Below are 26,591 nucleotides of genomic sequence, written 5' to 3' on the forward strand. Positions count from 1 at the left end.
AAAAATTTATAGTCTGGAAAAGCAAAGAACCAGCAATGGTAATAAATTCCTCATAGAAAAACAGAGGAGAGATCGAACTCTAGAGACTGAGAAATGTTGTAAAAGAAATCTAATACAAGTTTCCTGTTTTACCACTTTATGCTCCTCTATAAAAATTGTTCTAATAGAATAATGACAGCTGTTGAAGGTTTATTCTTCCCCCAAGTGTTCTCTTACTACCCAATGCTAATATATTTTGCCTGGAACAAACATCAGGGTGTTTAAAATTTGTTTCTTCTTATCCTTCAGGGATTCTGTCATTTTCCATTTTCTCCACTGCATCTTTTAACTCCCTTGAGGGCATGTCATCTGGACCTGCATATTTCTTTTCTGTACATTTGTATGCATGAACATATATATATACACACAGAGGTATATGAAAGGAGTGTGTAGATGCACACACAGACACTCCTTTCACTTAGTTACTACTTTTTAGTTTATCTTTCCTCACGATGTTTCCAACTATTAATGAATCTTTCCACTAAAAATTAGCTATATTTCTATAATAGCCTTTTCGGACAACTCAAAAAGTGTTAAAATCAAACTACTTGAAATTTCACCTGGTTTTGAATATTTATTCACATTTGTCATCCTGTAACATTCTCTCTCAAACACACATCCTTCTTCCTCTAAAAACATAACTAATAAAATTCATATTCCCTTTATTACCCCTGGTTATTTTACTTTCTTTTTTACTTTTTTATTATTATTTCTTAATAGACAGACAATACTTCTTATTAATTATTGCTTTTCCTTCTTCTAATTCATTTACCGTTTATCACCATCTGCCAATTCTTATTTTGACCTAAAGAACAACAAAACACTTCTACAGTTCTTTACTTACTTGCTTTTCTGTTCATCTCCTCATCCCTCATGTAACATTCAAAATAAATTATATTCCTGTATTTTTTTTTAAAACTACCAAACAATAACTGTGTCAAACAAAGCTTCCAGTCCTTACATTTCCCCTCAGAGCAGTCACATATCAGAAAAAATAGTATCATTTTGTACTATTTTTTCCAGTGCGTAGGGTGATAGAACCTGTTGGCTGAGTGAAATATCATTGCATGGTACAAGTTATCAGCTTTTTTGTGTGCTTCCAGTTCTTGAACACAGACCAAGTCTCTAACTAGAACTAGAAAGTGAGTGGATCTATTTTTAAATGCTGTGCAAACTGTGATTCAGTCAGATAGACAGTTTTTTATGTAAGAAAATAAATGTTTTGTAACTTTGGCTGTCTAGTCAAACAGATGAACACACAATTCAGTATGCAATTCCCATTGCATACTGCAAAAGAGACAGCACTGAGTGATTTTGCAACTCTTCTCTAATTGGGTTTTTAATGACAATGCTATTTTTCTTCTGAAAATTTTTTGAGAACAGAAGCCAGTCTAAATGACAGAAACAAAACAGTCATTTCTGCAGCATACAGCATGGTACACAAAATCTAATGAATAGCCAAATGCCTTTTTCATACAGTTCTGAAACACGTTATCTGCAAAGAATCGAAGAGCTAGGAATCAGGAGACACTAAGTAATACCAATATTGACGCTATTTTCCCCAGACACAGCTGTTTTCCTTTAAAAGAATATGCTGACTTTATTTTACAAAATGGAGTATCACGATCTGCATTTTACAGGTGAACAAAGTGAATATAGAGAGTAACCCAGCCAAGGTCATGTCATAGACAGACACAGAGGCTGGTGTCCAGAATGACAAACTATCCTGCTTCCTAATAAAACATCTTGTTTCTGATAGAGGCAAAATTTCCAGAGCCTCTGTTATTACGTCAAACTCCAGCCCTGCTGCTTGCTTCTTGCTGCTGCTCGGAGCGCTAGATGCCTAACGATGGTGTCTGTGAAATAAATAGCTGATCCCAAGAACTATATAATGTTGCCATCGAACAAGGTTTAAGGATCTTACTTAAAGTTGGTTTTAAGTGTTCTGCTTACCTGAAACCTTCTGTATGACTTCATTTACTTCCTTCATGAACACTTTTTGCACAAATACTAAATGATTTAAAAGATCAGTTGTGAGATTATGTTCGAAGGAACCAACCTGCAGAAATATAATATTTTAGAACAAAACTTTAAAACAGTTACCATACCTATGTTTTCAAAACAATGCATTTTTAGTTTTCAGGCATATCTTTTCAAGTCCAGTTATATTGTTATTGGCATAAAAAAAGAACATTAAATAGTTTTGTCTTGCAATTTTTCTGCTGTGAATGCCTACCAGAAAACTGAAGGACATACACTATTATATGAAAAAGTTTATTCTCTTGCTTAAGTTTAGCTTAGACAATAAAATGCAGGACTTGATTAAGGTTCATGGAAGTATGCAAAATGCTACTTAATTCCAGATAGTAAATCATTATCAGAACAAAATAGAAATGAGCTGCCAACCTCTAAAAGTGCATTATTCTACTGTAGATGAACAAGTTTACTGGTATCTTCAATGGTAAACTTCTTATATGTCCAATCTAATCTTAAATAATATTCCTAAGGAACTGGAATCTGCCTAGGATTGTTTAAAATTGCTATTAAGATTTTTAAAATAAAACTAAAATACAGATATTTTCTAAAACTACTTGGACTTGGCTTTTGCCTTTGCTAAGCAGCCCCTCCCTTTTGTTTTACATGCTGAACAAATTCGAAGACCCTAAGATCTTTCTTCAGCCAGGAAATAACTCAAATAGGTTGAACAAAGAGCAGCACCTAATTGAACTTCTCCCATAAAGATGCAAACATCAGAAGTCTCCATTACAAACATGCTAGACTGTTTTTCTGACTAAAGAAATAGTAGAAAAGCCCTGCTTTTCCCCACCAGATAGGTTTCTTTTAAGCAGCGTCACTTTTCTCTCTGTGAAAAGTAACTGTGGAAATTGGTACACAAATAGAACTTGTGAGTAGAACACTCTGCGTCGAACACAAAATTTTGTATAATTTACTAAGGTTATATATGGCTTTATATATATTCTCCTATCTATGGAGCAGTCTAACCATGAAAAAATAAAACAGTTATAAAACAATTTTATTGTTTTATAATTTTTCAGTATTTCTTTTGGCAAAATATACAACATTATCTGATGTGTTAGCATAAGCTTTCAGTTTAAAACTACACTTCATTTGAATCATCAGCATTCTTTTGTCTACTTCACTGATGAGAAATATTGTCATTCCAAAAAAAGTTTCTGAACATATCTTCCTTATTTATTTGCACAAAATAACATATTCAAAATCCTCCGATATAGTGGTCTTGACTGCTTAATACGTTCACTGCTCATCAAACTAAGGACTGAGAAAGTTCTATTTCAGTGTCACGCAATTACAAATGCTATATTTGGATCAACCTGTAAACCTGAGAGTTCTGGAGCAGGCAGATTATTAAAATAATATGAAGATGCACATACAGAAATGTAACAGAATGGAAATAACTCAACAAATTATCAGAGATGACTACTGTCTTCAACACCTACTTCAGCCACACAACGTAAGTAGTTCCCCTGTAGGTAATAGCCTTGCTTAGCAGGTAGTTCATCTATGCTCCAAATTTGGTCTGAGTAAGTATCATGTTCTTCCATGATATATTTGCCTGACATAGTGACAGGAGGAAGGTTGAGACTTGCCGAAGGAGGAATGGTTGACATATCGGTGGCAGAGACTTTTGAAGTGAAGCGCAATCTGTGACTTGGAAGCTCAAAATTAAATCTAGTTTGGGCACCTGTAAAAGGAAGACGGGGAAAAAACAGCTATGAACTGGCAAAAGAATCTTTTATTTATCCTTAAATTTAAGAACACCTTTGGAATTAAAAAAATATATATATCTTTAAAATGTTATTGAAGTGCACAGACCTCTAGAGCTATAAATATCCATCCACATGATTCTGGCTTTTCTTAATTTTTAAAGAAAATGAAGACTTCACTGTAGTCAGATGGAGAAGCGAGTCATACAAACCACCTCATCTGTACTGAGGCCCTACAAAAGTATTCTCAAGTAGCCTTACAAATCAGAATTTAATTAATCAAGGATCATAAACTGATTTTAGCAGTCAGAGGGAAGCTTCCTGGGAGGAAGCTATATATGAATGTATACATGCCTTCATCTGCTCTTGCATTCCGCCTCTGGCAATTGTGTATAACAACAGTGTAAATCCTCTATATGGCCCCGTCTGATTGAAGTCCACATTCAAAAAAATAAGCCAATAAGCAACAGATTCAAAGCTCTAGCTAGAATTCAACAGAAATATCGAGTCCTCTTGGATGCTTCTAGCAAGGCCAAACTAAAAGCCATAATGTTTTTCAAGTTTCAGAGAACTGTTACCTGTCATTCCGTGACTCCTCATTCTTCCCATCTTATATTCCGCCTTTAGAGAGGGCAAGAGCGCTGCTCCGATAGCTATACCATCTATCATGGCACTGAATTTAAGAACTATAGGCTTCTTTTCTAAGCCTTCTGGCAGCTGTGGAAATTCATTTGTTTCAACAGGTGTTTGATTAATACTTGTTGGAGTCTTTTCAGAGGGCAAAGGAGTCGCAACATCTTCTTTGGTAGGCTGGGGCCTAATTACCAAGACAAAGATCAGAAAATACTTTTTGTTATTCTAACAGGATATATGACTAGCCTGACTCTCCCACATACGTTCAGAGTAGCACAAGCCCATGACTGGATGGCAACCAGCGGCATTCGGAAGTGCCACGCAAGCAGCACTTACGCAGTTGACGGTTGCCTGATGAGATCCGAAATCTGCTTGGAGAGCTGGTGAGAACTGCGCACCATCATGCTGTGCAGTGTGGCAGGGTGCTGAGGAATGTTGATGCTGATGGCTCCAACTTTGACCACAGCAGCGTTGTTTGTTTTCAGCCCTCTCTGGGCACTATACAGGGCCTGGGATTTGGCAATACTGCATTTCACGACAGTTCTAACAGAAAAGGAAATAGGATTTATTTGCACATCTTTCAAAACAGTTACAGTTTTATGTTAAAATGGGTTTTTAAGTGTTAGCTGAACTTTAAAGTATTCATATAAGTGTTTTTGTTTATAAAATACATACACATTCCTTTTTCTTTCACTTCACACACACAGATGCACTACATGCCACAAACAACTACACTACATTTCAGAGAACTACAAGTCATGCATTGCAAAAATACCTGTTAAACTGTTATTCTTGCATAATGTGAGATCATTTGAGTTTATACACACTAGGCTGCACATACACAGACAAATTTTCACACACAAAAACAAATAAGAGCCTTCCATTTCAGCTCCTTTTCAGGAATAATCTTGAGTCATCCTTTTCATAAGAAGACTTAGTAAAATCTGATTTTAGCATCCAAAAAGGTCAATGGAGAAAATACTCACTTAGCAATAAATACATAGCAAGTGATAAATGGGTTTGTGAATTAATACCGACGTTTAATTGACACATGCTGTTCCAAAAAATTATTTTAATGTTAAGAAGGATATGGTTCACAATGGTTACCCAAAATAAAAATACAACTGCACAAAGCTGACAGTTTTTGATGTCAAAATGAAATTTTGGCATATCAGAATTCACTAAGCTCCTATTAAAAAAAGATACATGGGGTAACACATTAACGTTTCTCATCTAAGGTCAATTACTGGAGGGTTACCCAATGGAAGCATATTATGTAGCCAGCAAAGAATATTACAGCCTCAAAGAGAGAGACGTATAGTTGTGAAGATGCAGTACATTAGCTCAAATGTCTGAAAAATAGAGTCTATAAAATTGCAACATTCAATGAAAGTTTCTCAAATACTAAATTTTAAGGAGCATAACTAAAATACTTTTTGTATCATGATTTAAATTGTTCTATAGACAGTTTGGTTTCATGATGAAAGCTACAATATTCTATGAATTCTACTCCCTAAGTAATGTTTCTTCTGTGAAGCCCTAACACAGAGCTCCTTATTCTGATGTTAAAATATCAGCTAGCCCAAAGCATCCCAGGTGTGGAAATAAAAACAAACAAACAAACAAACATCATCCTTCTGCTTATAATGAAGGAATACACAGCACTGTAATGCAACCACAGGCCTATCAACAGCAGATTAATTTACTGAAGCTCTAGAAACATTTTCAGATTTTCACAGGTACGCAAGAGCTATAAGCAACCTAAAGCGGTTATGGATTAATATTTTAGGGTAGAAACTATTTCAAAATATTTGAAGAACTTACACAAATATGAAGGAGGAAACAAATCTTAATTCACAAGTACTTTCAGGAAAACATTATACAAATAAACGTTACTTAAGAAAAGGGCAGACTTATGTTAATCCACCTCTTTAAAAGAAAAAAACACTATTATTTCTCTGTTGATGTTTGCTTATTTCCTACTCTCTTCCTGCTACCATTCTGACTGAACTATTGTGAAGGCAATCAAGAATACATTTTTTCCCCCCATCTATAACACAAAATACTACTACATTAGCTATTCAAGCATCACAAGAACAACTTTCAACTTAAGGGAAGTTGCAAGATCTCTTCCTGACCTGTACCACACAGACAGTCTAGTCTTAACCTATCTTTGTGTACAAGTTAAAAGTAAATGTAGTTGGAGTTAAAGTCTGTACTGAATTTACAATCAATTCCGAACATGGGAATTCGTACCGTTTTAAGCACTTCCTTAATTAAAAAAAATTACACCAATATACCTGGTGCAGGAGAATCAGATTTCAGCAAGATTAACTGTGCTTCTCTGCTAAGGTATTTCCATATTTCATGGAACGAATGAATTTCACTGTCACTTGTCTGGTCTACAAAAAGCCTACTTCCATGACAGAACGAAATGCAGAACAACTATGTGGCTATACATTTATTTGGAATGAGCACTGCACATTATATATCTGCAGTTTGCTTACCTATGGTGATATGCCTAACAGATCTGGTTAAATATTATTAAAATCATTAATCGATATTTAAGTTATATACCAGTAATGCATTCAGAAGTAATTCTATGTTCTCACATCAATTCCATAAATAATCACTCTCCAGAAAACTTGTGAAAAAAGTCTTTGTCCCACTACAGAACTGGCTACAAGGCCACCACTCAAGCTAACAGATTTTTGGGAATGTTAGAAAAAGGGGGGAAAAAAATGTCAGCAGGAGGCCCGTAACACACACAGGAACTACCACACAGAGACAGATGAAAATTTGGGCAGTAGCAGATACTTGGAGCATAAATAAAGTGATCCTTCCCTTAATTCCAGCCATCAGGGGTTTACTTTTTGAGCCAGAGGCTGTATTGTGTTCATGACTCACCACCAGACCTATCCTACATGGATTTGTCTAACCCTTTTAATCATTTATACTTCATTGACCACATCATATGGCAATGAATTCAACTGTTCAGTGATGCACTATGCAAACAAGTACTTTCTTCTGCTGGTTTAATGTTGCTACCAGACAAAAAGGAACAAAAAACTGAACATTTTCTTTACATCACTTGCAGTTTTACCATCCATCACCTCTCCTTCCAGAGCTACCATCTATAAGGACATTCTAAAGTTAATCCTGTGTTATCACAACACTGAATATACACAAATGCTGTAACAAACAGCAGTTGTACTAAGTCCTTCTAAAAGATATGCACTGGTGGCCTAAAGCTGCAAAAGAAACCCATGCTCAGAATACTGCTGGGGGTGGGGGGAGGAAGAAAAGGGGGGGGGGGGGGCGGGAAGAGCAGCCTCACAATTTTTGGCTACATAACTTTTCTTCTCAGAGTACTGCAGGGTCATTGTGTAACAGGGCTTCTAGGTTGCCAGAGTATCATTTCCCACCGTGACCACTACTCCAGTGAGACCCTCTGGACTTTAGCATCAGGAAGTAAGAAAGCAACTAGAAAGAAAACATTGCATCTTTTGTGAGAGAAAAGACCTACATTCACACATACGGATCTGGGGGACATGAAGAGGGTCACCTTCGTTAGCAGTAGATGCACAGGCATAGTTTTGAGAAAAACATTTTGTGTTAGCATAACCTGGTCATCATGCCTAGTAATTAAACCCAGCACAGAGGTAAAGACAAAAAGGAATGGTCCTATTCATGCTGAAATCACAACAGGTACTATCACTCCAAGCACAGCAGTTCCTTACCAAGTTCAAAGCAAATCTAACCTGTCTGTTCCTTTACATTTATCAGCATTATTTCACCTCATTAAAATAAGCATAGAAGCAGATCTAAGGAACTCAACAGCCAGTGAAACCATTCCACCATTACATTAGTGACTGTATAGTGTAATATCTGCCCCTAAAGCTAGATTGTTAACATTTACAAGGGCTTTTTTTGACAGATATTTAGCAGGGTACATTAAAAGCTTATCTAGGAAATATTAGATGTTAAACTAAAATGTATTCAAGCAACATCTGCCTACACAATCACACACAGTAGGAATGCAGCCATTAGCTACACAACACAGAATTAATTGCAAGACTATTAAACATAATAATATGACATACAGAAACTCTTGTTTGGCTGTGCTTGTAGGAGATGTAGGAAAATCCTCCAGTCTACAGATGAAGATTGAAGAGAAAGCAAGAAAAACAAAAACAAAGCAAATAAAGAATAAACATTCATGCAAAATTAGTCAGTTAATTACTTGTAACCCACAATATGACACTTACTTTCAAATTTACCAAGTTGAAGGTTTTGGTTTTGTTAGGGTTTGCTGCTGCTGCTGCTGTTGTTGAAGATTTATCATTATTTCCCCCCTTTCCCTTTGGAAAATACCTCCCTATATGGAAGCTTAGTAAGATTATGACACAAAACAGACATGGAGAATCTCAGTCGCCTTCAGAAACCCTACATGGCTGTCAGATTAGAACTTTTATTTATCCCTCTGAAACACGCTTATCGGAAGGAATTTAGCTGGGGACATTCATAAATTTCTGTATGTTCTAAGTTCTATATAGTATCTTCCAAACTAAAAGGAGAGAGACACTCAAGTCACATTATTTAGCCCCTTTTCTACAACATCAATATTCTAAAACCAGATCACATACTGAGGGTTACTCAGCTAACACTCAAACTGCGTGAAGGTGATCCACATTACAAAGAGTTGTAGTTCAACTGTTGTTTTGCAACTCAAACAGAAAGAAGTTCACCTAGAAACAAAGAAAAATAATGCATGCCCTTTTTGAGTTTGTGAACCTGGCATAAAAAAACAAACAAAAATGTGGATGCTGAGCAACTCATTCAAGATGTTCATGCAAAAAAAGTGATTCTCTCCCCTGCCAAGTTGTGTCCATTATATAAAGGGTGGAGAACAGATATTAGAACTGTAAAAATAACACAAAGAATCATGCATCATGGGAGTTCAAAAAGATATCTGTTAAGGAAACAATATAGATCGTAAATGGGAATAATTGGCATCAGTAGGTTAAATACTCCCTAAAAATCTTGTATGGTTTAGTTGAACCTATAAGCTTCAAAAAGCAATTAGAAGCATAAGAGAAACAATACACACGATGTGATAAAGTTCCTATGCATACATCACATGGAATAAAATTAGTGCAGAAAGCTCTGATTACATGAAATGTAATTTCTTTCTTTTTACAAGAGGACCTGTCACCTACGATTTTTCAGTCAGGTCACTTACCCATTTACACTGTGATCCTACAATCAGTTCTGAACTTACTCATATCTTTTACTAGGAATAGAAAGGAACAGGAGTATTCATATTCATGTAACCATGCCTAAGACTTGTGCGATTGGGTGCCCTCGACTGAAACCTGCTAATATGTTCACTGTATTCCTTCTCAGCTTACTCAGATATGTCTTTCATAGAAAAGCCTCCTGTCAACGGGCACATGCAATTAGCTTTACAAGTCAAACTCAAGCCCAATTCTGCAACAGCTGCATGGTTGCCACCAAATCCTATGACTTCACGGATTCTACCTAAAGATGTATCATCAACGCTTTCTCCATATTAAGCTACATACCTTTACTGTCACACAACTGATACCACTTCTATGCACTTAAACAATTTTAAATTGTCAGGCTTCATACTTACTGGATATTTGGGGTAATTCCCTCCAGCAGGACGATATTGACACCTCCTATGTGAGCAGTGGCACATGTCTCAGTCATCTTTTGATGTAGTACATCTTTAAGAAAAAAGATACTTAACAGCATTTCATTCAGTAAAATATTTCCAGGTATGCCTACTGCTTTCAAAAATATAGTAGCAGGAAAATAATTGAAAAATTACAGTTTTAGTAGTCACAGTAAGTAACATCAAATTTAAATTGTGACAAGAAGAAAGCTTTTGAAAATGAAAGGAGTGACTATCTTCTAAAAGAATTTCCTTCACGGCATTTTCTAAAAATCTTGCATCCTTTTGAAATCCTTCAGCATCCTAGTAACAGTTTTTAAAAGACCTTGTTGAATGTTATTATACTATCCACACAGAGACATAATGTATACCTATTTACAAACAAAACATATTACACATGCATATACATACGCATTGGTATAGTTATGCGCACACGCATAAACATGTAAAGCTGCCACTGAATTTAATTACAGAGTACATTTTAGCGTATCCCACCTTTCATTTTTTCTTTCAGGGTGAAACTGCCATGGATTCTCTTCAGTTCAGATTCCATCGTTAGACCACCAATGTCTGCCTCCAGGTGCGTTCGGTTCACCATGCCTATTCCAAAGACTATGAGAGTCACATGCTGTGGCTCCAAAGTCACCAGGCTGCGCTTCCTCTGCGTGTCTCTGCCATTATCCTGTTCATTCTCAAACACCACTCTACAAGCAGGTTCAGTTGGGCTTCGAACACCTACAAAAATACAAAGGAGTTATTTAAGGATACTTTACAAGAAATCCTTAGCATATCTGATTTACATCTGTATTAGAAACCATGGATCATGTATCTTGCACATCAAGCCAACTCTTCAGGCAAGTTATCTGTGCCTCGCTTATTCCACTCTAATAACATTGCAACTGAACCAAATCCAAGACACAATGGGGACAATAATGAGTGAAGTGATTTCATTATTATTCATAGATATATTCTTATGTACGTTATATAAATATTCATATCTATGTGATTTGATTGTTATGCAATAAAAATGCTCTGACAGTTTCCAATTGTCCTATTTCTTTTTTCATCATTTCACAGGCAAAGGTTCTTATAATTTAGTTTTGGATGAGCAAGTTTTCCTTTTCAACACTGAGAGCATAAAAACAATGTAAGAGAATTTACATTTTGTGCAAGTATCATAGCTGTGGATATGATATTCTGTGCATGAAAGATACTGCCCTCTGTTTAACAGAAGTTCTTTAGTTAAAAGAAGTCCAAAGAAAATATGCCTAACTAGTAACTGTACCATCCCCTGCATATTTACAGCAACCTAGGTTCACCAACAAAAAGAATGATGCTAAGTCAGCTCTCAAATTTACTCTGCTGTGCTAAAATACATTGGAAATCGAGAGCAATGATCACCCCAGATCTCAAAGCTTCAGGTAAAATTATGGCCCGAACACCTGTAAACTTTGCTGGACTTTACCAAAATCAGTATTTCACCTTTTCTTCTCTCAAAGCTAGGTTCACAGATTATTTTTTAACTCAGTCATTCCCAGGGCAGAAATTATCTCCCTCAGGATCGCTTATGTATGTGCTTACATATATTCACAGAATGATAATGTTTCCATTAGCCACTTGAAAACAAAATAGCACCTAGGGAGGAACAAACTCAATCCACTCTCTGTACACAATTAACCAGAAAAGGTAACCTTTTAACACAGTTCCACACCCTGTGCAAATCCAGATTAACAGAGCTGCACAATAATATCAAGGGATTGAATTTAAAACCAATCAATTAACACACATTTGACTAAGTCTAGGATTGAAAGAATCAAAGCATACTATAAAGCCAGGAGAAGAATTTTTTTCTTTTGTACACCGTCTTAGTGAACTAATTACAAGCTCCCCCCATCCTCACCGCTTGCCTCTCAGATCCAAGTTAGATGGGGTGGGCAACTTTCAAAAACCACCTTATGATCAAGCTTTAGAAGAAAACACTTGAGCAAAAGCACGCACTCTTAATTATTTGGATTCATGAACTAGTTTACCTGTTGGGCCGAAAGTTTCAGAAGACTTTTCTAAAATCCCGGTTGGATCAGAAATGAGTGAATAGAAGTTCAATAGTTTATACATATTTTGCCAGCACTCAGCAGAAGGTTCGCTCTGTTCCGACACGGTAATAGAGTCAGAGTCATCCATATGAATAGTCATGTGGTCAACTACATCTTTTGAACCTTTCCTGGACACTTTAGAAGTTCTTCTTTCTGACCTCCCCAAGGAATTCTTGTTCCGAGACTCTTTTTTATTGTTCTCATTGTTTGTTCGTTTGTTCTTGGTGTTGTTCACTCTGTTACCTCCATTAAGACTGCCTCGAGAGCTTCGGCTGAAATCAGAAGAGCGGAAGTCTCTGTGTTTGCGGGTTTTAAAAGTAGGCGTCGGAGAGGCTGATCCAGCTGTGTATCTGCTAAGTTTGATGTCCGTCTGCGTGGCTTTGATATCGTCAATCATTGTACTGAACTGATGAATGAGACGAACCAGTGCCATATCTACGTGCTGGCTTATAGACTGGCAAGAAATTGTGAAATTACAGTGAAAAGTATTATAATAGCGTTTATTCAAGTCATGAAAAGAAAGGGCATTGGTGGAGTTATGAGGTGTGCACATGGATTTCTCCATTACAACAGCACTAATACTGAAAGTTTCTAACATCAAAGCTGGTTTGAATTCTAGAGGAGGAAGATTGACAGCTCCTTGCCTAAGGAAAGAAAAGGTACAAGTTACTACTGTGTTTCTTTTTATGGGAGTCAAATAATACTTTTTTTTTTTCCACAGTGGTACATCTAATTTAATGAATCCAACCTTTTATTTCCCTTAGGATATCACCTTCTTACTATGGTTCTAAATATAAAAAATGAACTTCCATACTTTCATACTGCATGTTACTAACATAGTAATCATTCAGTTCTGTGTAAACTTAGTTTGGCATGCAATCTTTCCATCGTAACCCAAAGCTTTGCCCAAAATCGGCAGAGGGGTGGGGGGAAGATTCAGCATTTACATCGAAATTAACAACCTCATTTACAGGATTAATTACAAAACAGCATTTAAGAGCCTCTCAAATTTCCCCCACTATTATTCCCACCAGCTCTCTCTTCCCCAATCTCCAATTTTCAAAAGTAGCTGAGATTCAAATGCTTAAAATTTCCAAACCATTCCATAGCAAGATTTAAAAAAAAAAAAAAATTCTAACAGGAAGACAAAACAGATAAGATTAAAATAATAAAGGACTGCTCCTTATTCTGTTGAAGTGCTGTGGAATTCTATGTCTTCACAGGCAAAACCTAACTTCTGTTCTTTAACCAATATATATATTTTCAAATATCTCACAACATACCTTCGAGCTCGCTTGCTTTTTCTTTCCTTTGCTGTATCTGAATCAACAATATCTGCTCTTAGGCAATCCAAAGTTCCTGAGAACGAAAGGTACTCTCCGAAGTACATTCTGTAGCAGAGTGGCATTGCATCCTGAGACTGAATTCCTGTGTAACTTAGAAGAGGTTTGAAAACAACCTACAAAACAAAACCCACTGATTTACTTCTTATTCTCTAGATTATTCCTATATTCTTGCTCCATCATTTGTTGATATACAATATTTCCAATGTCAGCTACATAACATAGAACATTTTTAAGTTTTATTGACAGTGCTGTAAAACAGAAGGAAGGGGGATAAAAAGGAGAAGCTTTATGGACTCTTTGAGGAAAAAGATTGACTATGCAGCAAGCTAGCATTGAATGCTTAGCTATGGGAGCAAGGTTTCTGCACGTTCCCCTCAGTAAAAAGTACTCTGAAGAACTAGGTTAATCTCATAAATGCTCCAATATGTTCTTTGAAGTTATAAAACACTGCTCTATTAATCACCATTCAATAGAGTTTGTTATGGGACACCTCAGAGGTTTCTTGAGCCTTTCATCTTCACATAGGAATGCATAAGAAACATGTACAAAAACAGGATGTTTTCATTGTTGTAAGTTTTTTTTTTTTTTTTAAGTAATAATTAGTTTTTCCCTACAGAACTCCAAAATACATCAGCAAACCACACCTACCTGTGCATCTGCTAGCTGGACAGCAGGAAACCCCTGGTTACCCTCTTCTACACCTGCAATGTCATCCTGACTGGTGCTGTGCTGTGAGTGTGTGCCATCCAGGGTGTTCTGGTCACTAGACAAAACTGTGTTGAAGTCTGAAGCAGAGGGTATAGTAGGAAGATTGGGTGCCACACCTGAAAAATAAATACCCATGGAACACTAACACCACAGCAAATTTTAACACCACCAACTCTATTAATTCAGCAAGATTAATTATATAGAAACACATGCCATACACATAGAAAGTCAGAGCCCTAGTCAGGTCTATAACCTCACAGAAGCGGCATTCAGGATAAAGAAACAGTCTGATATTGCTGAAACAGGAAATAGAGATAGTCCAACTCATATTTAGAAGCCACAAAAATATTTCCTTCTTTTTGCCCTCCTTCCCAAGGCCTTTTGTCTGTATTGCATTCTATAGGGTACTTAACTCCTGTTTAAACTGAAATTGTTTATAGGCTGAGTAGCCTATACCACCAAAAAAAGAGAAAGATTATCCGCAGTCGCAGATACTTGCTTTTAGCTTTCCATGTGCTATAAGCTTCTGGTTTTTATTAGTCCCAATGCAAGATCCACTAATTAGATCTCTACAGATTAGTCTCTAGCCAAATATGCTCTTCATAAAAACGACTATGAACAATCAGACTTGCAGCACAAGGGCAGAGCGATGCTGAATCGCCTGCATCTTGAGTCTGGACTGGACTCAACCTCCACGAGACAGAGTTGCTCTGACAATGTAAATTAATCCTGATTCTTCAAAACTCAAGCTTACAGCACTTAGAGAGCCATGACTACATGCCTCCACAGAAAAATGGTATGGGTAGATCTGTGTCCAAGTTAAAATCATTAAGCCTTAGTTTCAGGAACGTGAGCTTGTGAACAAACTGTTATAGTTTCAGTAGGAAAAAACACAGCTTTTTCTGAAGAAAGAAAAAAAATTTGAAAGCTATACTTCTACCCTATGATTCTTTCTGCAGAGAAACACATTCCAGTTTACAGAGGAGCCACACCAGTTAAGCAATACGTACAGCACAAAGATGTTTTGTAGGATCAGACTATTTGTTCAATATTAAAAACAAATTAAAAGAACTTATTATTGCCTAAGATTAAGATATTATGGTTAAAAGACTGTTAACAAGAAACATTCAAATTTAGTGTTAGTGAAAAAGAAAATTAAGATACACACATTTGAGGATTATGAATTATGATAAGCTTACAAGAATAATAAATAAGCTGCAATAAGTTGTTACCTATCTGTTTCTTTAATACACTTAAGACTTTCAGTAACGTATATTTTCTTGTTCCTTACACCAGTTGATCACTGCCCAACCCTGAAGAACATTACTCTCAAAATAGATGTTTATGTTAGTCTCAAAATCAAACTGAGAAAGAGCAAGGATTCCAACGTACAAAATCTTTATTACAAAAACAGCATATGCAAATTAGATTAAAAATAACTTACAAAATTCAAGGATCTCTGCAACTGAGGATGATTTTATGGCTTAGCTTTTGGCAGCTACACATGGTTTTGGAAGCTATATTTATAGTTCCAAGTGTAAGAAAAAGCTAAATTCTGGAGGTAGGATGAGGGAAATGAAAACAACAGCTTTGCTTAAATCACATCCGTTCATTTTGCTGAGAAATTGTTTGCTGAGAAGTCCCACAAGGAGTATTTACGTCTGTTGAACTTAAGTCACTTGCTCAGTTACTTTCAGAAAAAAAGTGGTAAACACAGGAACAGCCAACCCAGAATCATCTCTAAAATTCAGCTGTAATTAGCAATACCTGTTGGAAGACTATTGTGTCCGGATTTGGTGGCCGGACTTTCTTGTACTACGCTTCCTCTGTTGCCCACAGCATTTGACATCCAGTTATAGAAACTCACAGAAGATGGTTCAGACAGCAAAGGATGTTCAGATAACATGTCTGTGGCCACAGTATTTCCTACACAGATAAAATCAGAAGCTTTAGCATTTGTTGTATCAAAGTCAGCAAAAACAAGGAACGCAGCATAATTTTACTGACAATACCTATTTACTATAAAAGTAAGCCTAATCCTCAAGGTTTGTTCCAGTAAATTATGTGTCAAGCAGCACTACAGGTGCTACCACAGAAGTTATACTATGACACTAATGGATGTTGCACTACAAATGTCTTTGCATTTGTTCATCTCTACCATTAATTAGAGGAAAGGAGTCATTAAGAAACCAAAATACCTTTTCTTCTGAATAATATTTCATTCCCTGACAGCAAAGGAGAGAGGTTTTAGAGAAAATGCATTATCAAACTTCTCTGTTTTTCTTTATATAAATTGTAACAATGCACTCTGAACAATAATATAGAACATAAAAAATTCAATGTGTGTATTTCAAACTTCTACAAAACACATTTGTTCAAAAGACCATTACTAAAAATCTGCAAATTATTATACGCAAACTAAGTTACTGGAACGTTAGTTTTAGTCCACTTTTTGAGCTACTTACAAGGTCAAGAAAAAATTACAAATACAGAATGATCACTTCCTTATTCATTCAAAAAGACTCACTTAAGTAATTACGTATTATACTCAAAAAGTAGTAAGGCTAAGTAAAATGAAAATATTTTATTTATTTTGTTAGTTTTCATTTCTTTTGCCAACCTGATGTACTCGTTTGCTTCTAGGAAATGGTATGGTACAGCAATGTTTAGGAACTGCTGTTAAAAACTATGATTCTTATTTGGGGAGATGGAGCGGGGAGATGGGACCTTAAACAGAAATGATAACTCATAGTGAAAATATAGTACCTTTTCTAAATCATTAAGATAAAAATCACTCCTCCCTTCCCCTCCCTTTAGCTTACTTATGTTACATCATACCTGTTCTTGTTAAAGAACTACTTTTAACTGCAGTTGTACTTCTTTGAGGAGTCCCTTCCAAAAGATTATGCAGGCTAGGAAAACTCCCAGTAAGATAGCTGAGCAGACTCTCTTTTCTTGGACTTTCTTTGACTGCCATTCCAGAACGGCCAACGTGCACTGGTGAATCTGTAGCTGTATCTCCACTAGTGTAACTTAGGGAATGATACGGATGTATACCCTTGTGGAGAAAACAAAGAAACTAATGAAGTACTGTGTAAACTGCACAAAGGAAGCAACATTTGGTCTGAACACGAGATTGGAACACAGTAACTACAAAATTCTCATTCCTGCAAACTTTTGGACAAGTAGCACTTTATTTGGGACAGGTTATATGCCATACAGGTATTGTGCATGAAGGTGCTATTGAAATGTCAAGTATTAAAATAATTTTATGTGTAAAAACAGTTTAAAAAGCCAAATAAGTAACAAATGGAACTGCAGATGTGTAGAATTCACCTCAAGAAAGTTTGCAGAAGGAACAGTGCATACCACTGAATATAAGCCTCATTTGTATTTGGTCTTCATCTGAAGACCACATCCCTTCCATCCCTAGCATAACGGTAAGTGCAGCCTCTGGGAAAGGTGAAGAATGGAAGCTGGGCACTTCTGGCACCAAGAGGAAGGCTCCTGGTCCACCTAAAGGCTTAAAACTATGAAACAAGTTCTCTGCCCTCAAAATTGAAGAAGAGCCAGATGTGCTTTCAAGGAAAGCATCTGGGCCACTTAACCCTAAACCATGCAAGACCACCAGGAGGGAGCAGTGACAGTACCAGGTGACTATCTGCTAGAGGGGACAAATGCGCCAGTATATGCTGGGGTCTGACCAGCTGGAAAATAGCTCTGCAGAAAAGGACCTGGGGGTCCTGGTGGACACCAAGTTGAATGTGAGGCAGCAGCGTGCCCTTGCTGGGCTGCCCAGCCTGGGCTGCATTAGGCAGTAAGTTGCCAGCAAGTTGAGGGAGGTGATCCTACCCCCCTACTCAGCACTGGTGAGGCCACACCTGGAGTATTGTGTCCAGTTCTGGGCTCCCCAGTACCAGAGAGAAATACTGGAGAGAGTTCAACAAAGGGCCACTAAGATGATTAAGGGACCGGAGCATCTCTCCTATGAGGAAAGGTTGAGAGAGCTGCTACTGTTGAGGCTAGCAAACAGAAGGCTCAGGGGGGATCTTATTAATGTATGTAAATACCTGAAGGGAGGATGCAAAGACAATGGAGCCAGGCCCTTCTCAGTGGTGCCCAGTGACAGGACAAGAGGCAATGGGTACAAACTGAAACATAGGAGTTTCCTCCTGAACATCAGGAACACTTGTTTATTGTGAGATTGACTGAGCACTGTCACAGGTTATGGAGTCTCCATCCTTGGAGATATTCAAAAGCCATCTGGACAGAACCCTGGGCAACTGGCTCTAAGTGGCCCTGCTTGACCTACAGAGGTCCCTTTCAATCTCAATCATTCTGTGAAAAACCACAGCTGAAAAGGAATCAGTACAAACCACCAAGCTGCCTAACATACATACAGAAGACAACAAATTACTTAAAAAAAGAAAACAAAGCAAAAAAAACCACCCCCAAAACCCATAAATGTTCATAGACTCTTTCTGTTCAGAAAGTAGACATAAAAATAAAATCTTGCCGTTTTCTGAACAGCTTGTGGAATAAAAAAACCACACTAATTTTACTACAAGTTACTGGAGAGCTTTGTCAATCTTAGATTTTGTATAATGATAGTTAAATCCTCGTTTCTGCTTCCATAAATAGATGAAAAGCCATAAAAGTTAATGCACATCCTTAAATGATGCACATATACATTGTTTTTAAGCGTGGCTCTGAAGTTAATTGGCAAGAAAAACAATAAAGAACAGATGTACAATATAGGCCAACAGATAGAGCATCACTTTTATAAGGTAAGCAGCATACCTTCCATGTGTTACAGTTATAGTTAGTTATAGTTACTTTTTAGACAAGTCTTTATTCACCTGCAGCCTACAGAATTGCTTCTAAACAGGCCAGCTACAAACCACTTTCCTCTCATGCATGGCGCTAGAAACTTACCTTTATTTTCAGAACAGAGTCACTGTGAGTGTGAGTCTTGGATAATTTCCTCATGATCTCAGCACCAGTTACAGGCCCAGAAGAGCCACCAGCAGGTGGAGGGCGATTAGCTGTTCCTTCTAAGAGCATTGTATGCTCACTGACAGTAGCTGGAACCAAGCAAACAATTTTTCTCACTTGTATATATATGGGGAACCAAGTTTATCTATTATTAGGTACATTTATTTACAAGCAGTCATGGACTTCCAAATTATGAAACACACCTACACACAGCTGTCTAGGGAATTTTAAGACAAATAAGAAAACCTCAGACGTGGGCCTACCGGATTGTGTTTAATAATCCAAGTACAAATCTTTTTGTCCTTCTAATGTCATACAGCTGTTGCTCTGTGCTACAGATCCAAAAGAAAGTTGCCAAATTTTACTTTCTTTTGCTGACTCTGGCATAGCTGATCATTTTTGAATTAAGATGCTTACATTTGCATGAATTGCATCTATAAGTAAATGTATACAAGGCAGCAAAATTGCTGCTTCAAAATTCTTGGTTAAAAATAGAATAATGTACACAGGGGAAAAAGAATGAAAACACTTCACTGGTTCCAATAGTCTGTTTCTGCTCAACCAAAGCAGATATTTTAGAGGAGGGGGCAAAAATTTCCATCATACTGCATGATTACATACAAGTTTCACACACAAACATCTTTGGTTTTGCTCTCTTTAAGTTGATAACTGCTGCCTGGCTTTTAACTAAAACAGATTCTCCTCCTGATTTTTTTAAATTATTTTTTCCTCAATGTTACGTAATTGTTACTTGAGAAGAGAAAAACATAATCATTGTATTCCTAGAACAGTAGCACTGTACATAGATGCTACAAACAAAATAACTAAGTCAACTCAAGACAGCAAAAAAGAGTGCTCCAACAACATGTATTTATTTATGCCATTCCTTTCTGTGGTACTTAAGTCAGCTCTATATCAAGTACTAAGCTAAATCAGTGGCTTATGTTAAATCAGCAATGTGTGAGCTGGCAACAGAAATCTACCACATATGAAGCAGGAAAAATTAGGAAAAAAAAAAAAAAAGAAAATGTCTTCACAAAGAACAAATAAGAAGGCAGATTTGAAGCTACTCCTGGGAGAGTTCATAGAAGCGCATGTTACAATTCTTAACTAAGGTCAAAAGCTGCACAACAAAATCCTAATTCCAAGCTAGAAAATAATTAAGTTGATGTATTTTGTGCAGTAAATAACAAGACAAAGCACATAAAGAAAGAGAAGTCTCCTGTTTTGTTTTTCCCCAAACAAGTAATAATTGTTATAATAATATAATTGTCAGCAGCAGCTTCAAAATGAAGATGACTAAAAAAGAAGCTTGACGATTCTAAAAAAAGAAGACTATAATGTATTCAAGCATTAAAACTAAAGAAGATAAAAATGCTCTGAGAGGAGGAGCTACTTGTCCCTATGAATTTTTATGGAGACAGAACACCACAAAAATACCTGCATCAAATTCAAACTCTGCTCCATCAGCACTTGTGTCACTCTGAAGACCCCCTCCGTTGTCTAATCCAAGTCCATCCTCATGCTCGTGGCAGGCATTTGTCTGCAGTTTCACTGGCTGAGTTGGTCTGTGTAAGCTGACTCCTTTAAAGGCTGGGGTCACCACAATGAACTTCATCCATTGCCTTGCTAAGGCAACTAGACCTTTCTTTAAGGTTACTAAGGCAGGAAGGCCATCACTCTTAAAAAAAAAAATTAAAAATGCATATTACAGCATTTTAAAGTAAACTGGGGGGGGAAAGTCACAACTCCTTTAAATCTTTGTGCTCAAGAGGCTTATGACAGAAACACGCTGGCACCACACAACGTCCACTCAGATATAAGCAGCCATAGTGCTAACAGATAAAAATTACAGCTTCATTGAACACAGTAAATACATTCACCTACATGACCTGAGGATCTAGCCCAAGGGGCCAAAAAGAAACAACAGGAAACAGGTTTATTAAATATGAAACTAAAAGTACTTCAGTAATTATAAGGCTCAGAACTATGGACTAAAATTCACAACAGCACTAGATTGACTGTAGAAACAGAACCGAAATTAAAAACATAAGGTTTTTTCCGTTGTTGGTAAGCAGTATTTTAAGAACATAAATTTGAGTCAAAAAATAGAGATTGTTTTGATTACATCACTGAATTGTGCTAAAGAAAAAAAAGCTTCTTATTTTGACCACAAATCAAACAGTGCTATTTCTGCCACAAATTGTGCTATTTCTGATCGCTGGGCTCTCAGCTGAATATGGTGAAAAACGTAGCGTTTAAATCTGACAGCCGTGGAATTGGATTATGAAAATGACACAAAATCAGGAAAAAACACTCCTCCTTATGCCTAACAGGTTTGTTCAAACAATTATTTACCACTACAATCCAAACATTTACATTCTAAAGCCACCAAGAAAAAGATTAGATTCTTAAGCCTTAAAGTTTCTACAATTCTAGCTCTTTTCTTAAACTGTTTGCATTATCCAAGTATTTCTAAAAGACATGAAAACTAGCTCTGATGAGACAATTTGGAATAAGCTAATCAGTGCATGCACTTGCCTTAATAATTGAGATTTATTCAATTTTAAAACTACAGATGCAAATTTTTACTACTTTGCTGTTATCTTTAAGAAAAATGACATCTGATAAAAAGGCCATTAACAATTTTAAAGACATGCCTTTTTGGTTTATGATTTCTCATGTATTTACTAATAAAATAGCTTGATAAAAACTATGCATATACACAGGCCACAACAAAAACAGCAGATCTGAAAGAAAATGAAATGAGAGAAGCCATATCTACTTATCAATTTACAGATATATACAAGTTTGGGTTACATTTTCTTGTTTGTTACCTTTCCTTAAACTGTTACCTAAATTTAAGACATTAGAATTGGTACAACTGAAACTAACACACTGAGTTATTTCCATTTTTACAGGGTAACTCACCATGGTGGCATCCTCAATAATGGAGTAATTTGCTTGATGAAGGTAATGGTGCAATATATTACACAGTAAACAAGAAGGATTTTCTTGCAAGAAACGAGCCACTTTGGTAAGCCTGTTGTACTTGCTTCTCAGAGGAAAGTGCATACTTTTATTCTAGATTAAAAAGTAACAGTTTTTCACATATGAACATACTTGCAAACAGAACATGCACATGAACTACAAGATTTCACCTATGATATCACAAACTTCTAACCCCATTTTGAACTTCTGCAACAAAGATTTGCCACATGGATGCCTACCTTATTTTAAATAGTGTATGTGAAAAATCATACTTGATGCTTATTTATTTATATGAAGTAATAAAACAGAAGGCTGGATCCAAATCGCAGACTTTGTAAAGTTACTTCTGGACTAATAGACATACGTGCACAGCTAGCTGAGATTTTCAAAGAAACTGTTTATTCCTACTTAAAGAAAAAACAGGCACTTTTCTAATTTGGTTTGATGCTAGAAAAAGGGTAGGAAAAGAAATAGGAAGGGAGGTAGCAATAAGAGACTGCTGCAAAGGATGATTTTTTGAGTACAGCAGAAAACTAGCCTGACACTAAGCTCATCAATCTTACAATGCAAGACAAGATCTGAACAATGGGTATCAGCTCAAAATCTTCCCACTAGATGGTGCTAAGTAAACGAGCAGCAGAAAACCACCTACACGCAAGAAAGCTCCTTAGCAAATCACAGCGACACCCAATTTGTCATAAAAGCTCTACTAATCCTAGTTTTCAACAAAAAAATTGTCTGTTTTGTGTTTCTTGCTAGAATGTTTCACCCTCACTATGCTTGTTGTCCCTTCCTCTAACAAGGGGATCCAATAAACACAATGATTCAATATACCGCAGGAGCACAGAAACTCACATTTCTCCCAAAATATACCCTGAATATTTCATAATTCAAACACACTTTCATATTTCATAAAAATATATCAGATGTTACCTCCATATTTCTTACTCTTCCCTTTCAAAAGGCAGAATCTCTAGTTATTTTACGTGGAGATGCACTCCTGTAAGAAGCGCAAGGCTTCCTCACTATTAACAGCTGAATCTTTTTCCACTGAAATTTAGATTGTGTACAAAAAGCACAGGTAATAGTTCTTGTGACCAATTTTAGAAGTAAAGGCTCATAAGAGATGCTATAACTTTGTCAGTGAAAATATCCAGAATCCCAAACAAATATATATTACATATTACATGGCTCTGTTCCGATATGCCTATTGATTTTACAAAGGTCATTTACCTCTAAAGCTTCTGTCATAATGCAACCCATAACAGCACAGATTCGCAGAGTTCCTTCAGTTTCTAGTTTATTTAATGACGATTTCACTTGATCAATGGGAACAAGCCAAGCACCAACTGCAGGTGTTGCAGTACTCAGGAGGTTCAACTGCCTGTTGAGAAAAATAAAAAATATTAGGTATTCATGTTCAGCAGCAGTGATTAGCAAGATCTTCTAATGCTGTTATGAATGACATTCAAGTAGGTGGAATATGACAGAACAATGTTACAAAGGAACAACCACAGACTTACTGCCCAGAAAATGAAAACTGGCAAAAAGTACCTAAGGCAGGTTTTTACTCGCTCACACACTCACGATTCCATCCACTCTTGCTACTGCTATTCCCTCCTTTTCCCATTTGTATTCCCTACTGAAATCATACAGTTTGAAATTCTCATCACTGACTGAATCCCACATTAACTGTTACACAATACGTCATGAAGGACTTTTGCTGAAGGGCTGAGGCAAGAATATTAGGAAAACCACAAAGTGTATTTTCTAAAGCTCTATACTGAGCTTAAACTACTGACAGATAGGAATATTTGGCTTGTTCTACAAACACAATATGAAAAACTATCTTAGAAAGATTTATCTTGAACTTTATAGTGCAATGGCAGTAAGATTGTGGGTTAAGCATCAGGTTGAATACCAAAAGCACCGAGGGGTTCTCTTCTCTAGCATCTCTCCTACTCAAAACAAATACCCTCCCCTGCCTTTCTCCTTCATACGTTTCAGTCTCACTGGAAGTTTTCTGTTGTTTTTTGTTTATTTTTTTAATCTTTCTTTTCTTCTTTTAATCATATCTAACTAAAAATTTTCTAGCAACACTTCCATATAAATGACAACAATAAAAAATTGAAGCAAGAGTGACTGCGATATGTAAAATCCAAAATTTTCATTTCCAGAGAAGCTTCAAAAATTATTGAAATTACATTCAGAATCCAAACACAAGTGCAGTTTAACAAAGCAGAGTTGTCATTTTCTTTCTTTTAAATCAGGTAAAATTATACCTTGAAAATATATGGGCTGGAGAGCGCACATTGGTAGGGGCTGCAAAACTAAACCAAATTTCTTTGATTGTTAACTTCATGCTGCAAGAGTCAGGGGGAGGAGGCATCAAGGGTATATCTTTTTTTAGATCATCAGATTCAACCCCTTCATCCTTAAAAAAGGAAACACAAAGTCAAAAGTGAAATTGTTTTTCAAAGTGATTACACTGGAAGGCACTAACATACCATACTGTGCACTGCTCCTAAGAAATAGTTTCATATGCATTTAGGCAAAGAAAAATAAACTAATGCTGTCCACCAACTCTCCCAAGACAATACCAAGAGACCTTGCAGAAATCTGAAAGTTTAGTATGCAAGTAGACAGTATGAATGCAGTTGGCACAACAAGACATCTGTTAAATTGTCAATTTTTTATTATGAATATTAATCACTTCAAAAAAACCACCCCAACCCAAGACCAATCATTTCTACATAGTATGTACATACCTGCTCATCTGAAACTGAATTTCCATTAATATCTGAAGAGGGACTTATTCTATCACAAGGAAGGTTATCGTCAGACACATCAGTATTATAACCACTACCAGTTGGAGAATCTGAAGAGTTATTTGATGCAAGCAATCCACCTCTCTCTGTATCTCTTGATTTACCCATGACTCCAAATGTATTATACAATACTGCTCCAGATTGTCTTCCTCCTATAAAAGCACACATACCAAGACTGTCAATGTTTGCCATGCATAAACATCTTTAAGTTATGTCCCATAGAAAAAATCTGCACTTAAGAGGAGAAATACATATGATTTTGGTTAAATAAGATGCATTACCGTTTTACACAACAATTTATCACTACAAGTTTTATACAACAATTTAACAGCTAGTTGTAGAGCTTCTGATCGTTTGTTCCAAGTAGATAAAGAGTACTCACATGAAGATTTTTTTTAAACACTATTCCCCGAGAAGAATAACTTGGATGACAGAAAATACATATATACTGTTGGGGGTTTTTTTTCCCTTTTTGAAGCTAGCTTTCTCCTCCCAAAGCAAAACCCTGGCCCTATATGCAGACACTTACTGTGGGTATGATTGCAAGGTCAGGATTTAAGTGATCAGTGAAAGTATCAATTTCTACCTTCACTTTAAGTTCAGAAACTGCTGAAACCAGTTTATATGGAATTATTTCATACACTATTATAAGTGGTATTGATTACTAAAAGTTCCTTTATTGTATAATCTACTATGTGATATAATTTATTTACAATGGACATGCACTATTTAGTGTCATCTATATTCAGCAATTTCTAATCAAATAATTGCTAAACTAGAAGACTTAACAATAGAATTGTTAGCAGTTTCATAAAACAAAATAGTATGAAGTCTATATAAGCTTTACCTTTTATAGTTAAGTTTTCAATTCCACACTCGAACATTATCCAACCCCACTTCTCTTGACTAGGACCAATTCGAGTTACATCTGGAACAGCTTGTTGATCTGTTTCATCCACAAAAGCAAACTCATCCAACTCTTCCAAAGTAAAAAGAACTTTTGATTTCCCAAAAGGAATAGCTGTTATTGCACAAGTTCCAATATCTGTGAAAACAAATGTATTTACCATTTGTTAGAGAATGAAAAAAACTTTACATCTTCAAATCGCTCTCTGAAGTTTACAGTGTTTCGGGAGTGTTGAACCTTTAGTATTCCTCAAACAGGAGGGGGGCGAGGAGAGAGAAAGAAAAAAAAAAATTGAAGCATGAGCAAGAAAAAAAGAAGCATAGAAAGAGGAAGAAAAACCTTGCTCCTGATATGTTAATATGGGCAGGGTAATTTTTACGTTCGGAAAAAACAAGGACCAAGCAACTCAAAGTTAAAGCTTCAATACATTCCCAATTCTAACACATCTGCTTTCCTCATCTTTTTGTAGAGTCATGATTCCAAAGACGTGTACAAACACGCTCTTCAAATTTTTATCTGAAACTGGCAATGGGCCTGAAATTACTTTACCAAAAAAACCCATTCCTAATAAATACCTAAGGTTTAATAGCAACAAATGGCAGTGATA

General features: G+C 36.4%; 1 protein-coding gene across 2 annotated transcripts in view; it reads right to left on the minus strand.

The window, feature by feature from the left end:
* The window catches only part of BLTP1 (bridge-like lipid transfer protein family member 1), a 129,188-nt gene that overhangs the window by 40,391 nt on the left and 62,206 nt on the right, over positions 1–26,591 (minus strand). For both annotated transcript variants that reach the window (XM_050896358.1, XM_050896359.1), the window contains 19 exons: positions 25,925–26,122; positions 25,018–25,229; positions 24,532–24,683; positions 23,483–23,633; positions 22,190–22,342; positions 20,699–20,939; positions 19,199–19,347; positions 17,102–17,321; positions 16,031–16,189; positions 14,204–14,379; positions 13,493–13,668; positions 12,147–12,853; positions 10,612–10,851; positions 10,075–10,168; positions 8,522–8,572; positions 4,755–4,961; positions 4,364–4,602; positions 3,519–3,763; positions 1,993–2,098 (listed from right to left, as the gene is read on the minus strand). In XM_050896358.1, the coding sequence (XP_050752315.1) occupies positions 1,993–2,098; positions 3,519–3,763; positions 4,364–4,602; positions 4,755–4,961; positions 8,522–8,572; positions 10,075–10,168; positions 10,612–10,851; positions 12,147–12,853; positions 13,493–13,668; positions 14,204–14,379; positions 16,031–16,189; positions 17,102–17,321; positions 19,199–19,347; positions 20,699–20,939; positions 22,190–22,342; positions 23,483–23,633; positions 24,532–24,683; positions 25,018–25,229; positions 25,925–26,122 (3,876 nt within the window). The remainder of the gene's footprint in view (positions 1–1,992; positions 2,099–3,518; positions 3,764–4,363; positions 4,603–4,754; positions 4,962–8,521; positions 8,573–10,074; positions 10,169–10,611; positions 10,852–12,146; positions 12,854–13,492; positions 13,669–14,203; positions 14,380–16,030; positions 16,190–17,101; positions 17,322–19,198; positions 19,348–20,698; positions 20,940–22,189; positions 22,343–23,482; positions 23,634–24,531; positions 24,684–25,017; positions 25,230–25,924; positions 26,123–26,591) is intronic.

Source organism: Gymnogyps californianus, chromosome 4, assembly GCF_018139145.2.
Source record: "Gymnogyps californianus isolate 813 chromosome 4, ASM1813914v2, whole genome shotgun sequence".
Classification (NCBI taxonomy): domain Eukaryota; kingdom Metazoa; phylum Chordata; class Aves; order Accipitriformes; family Cathartidae; genus Gymnogyps; species Gymnogyps californianus.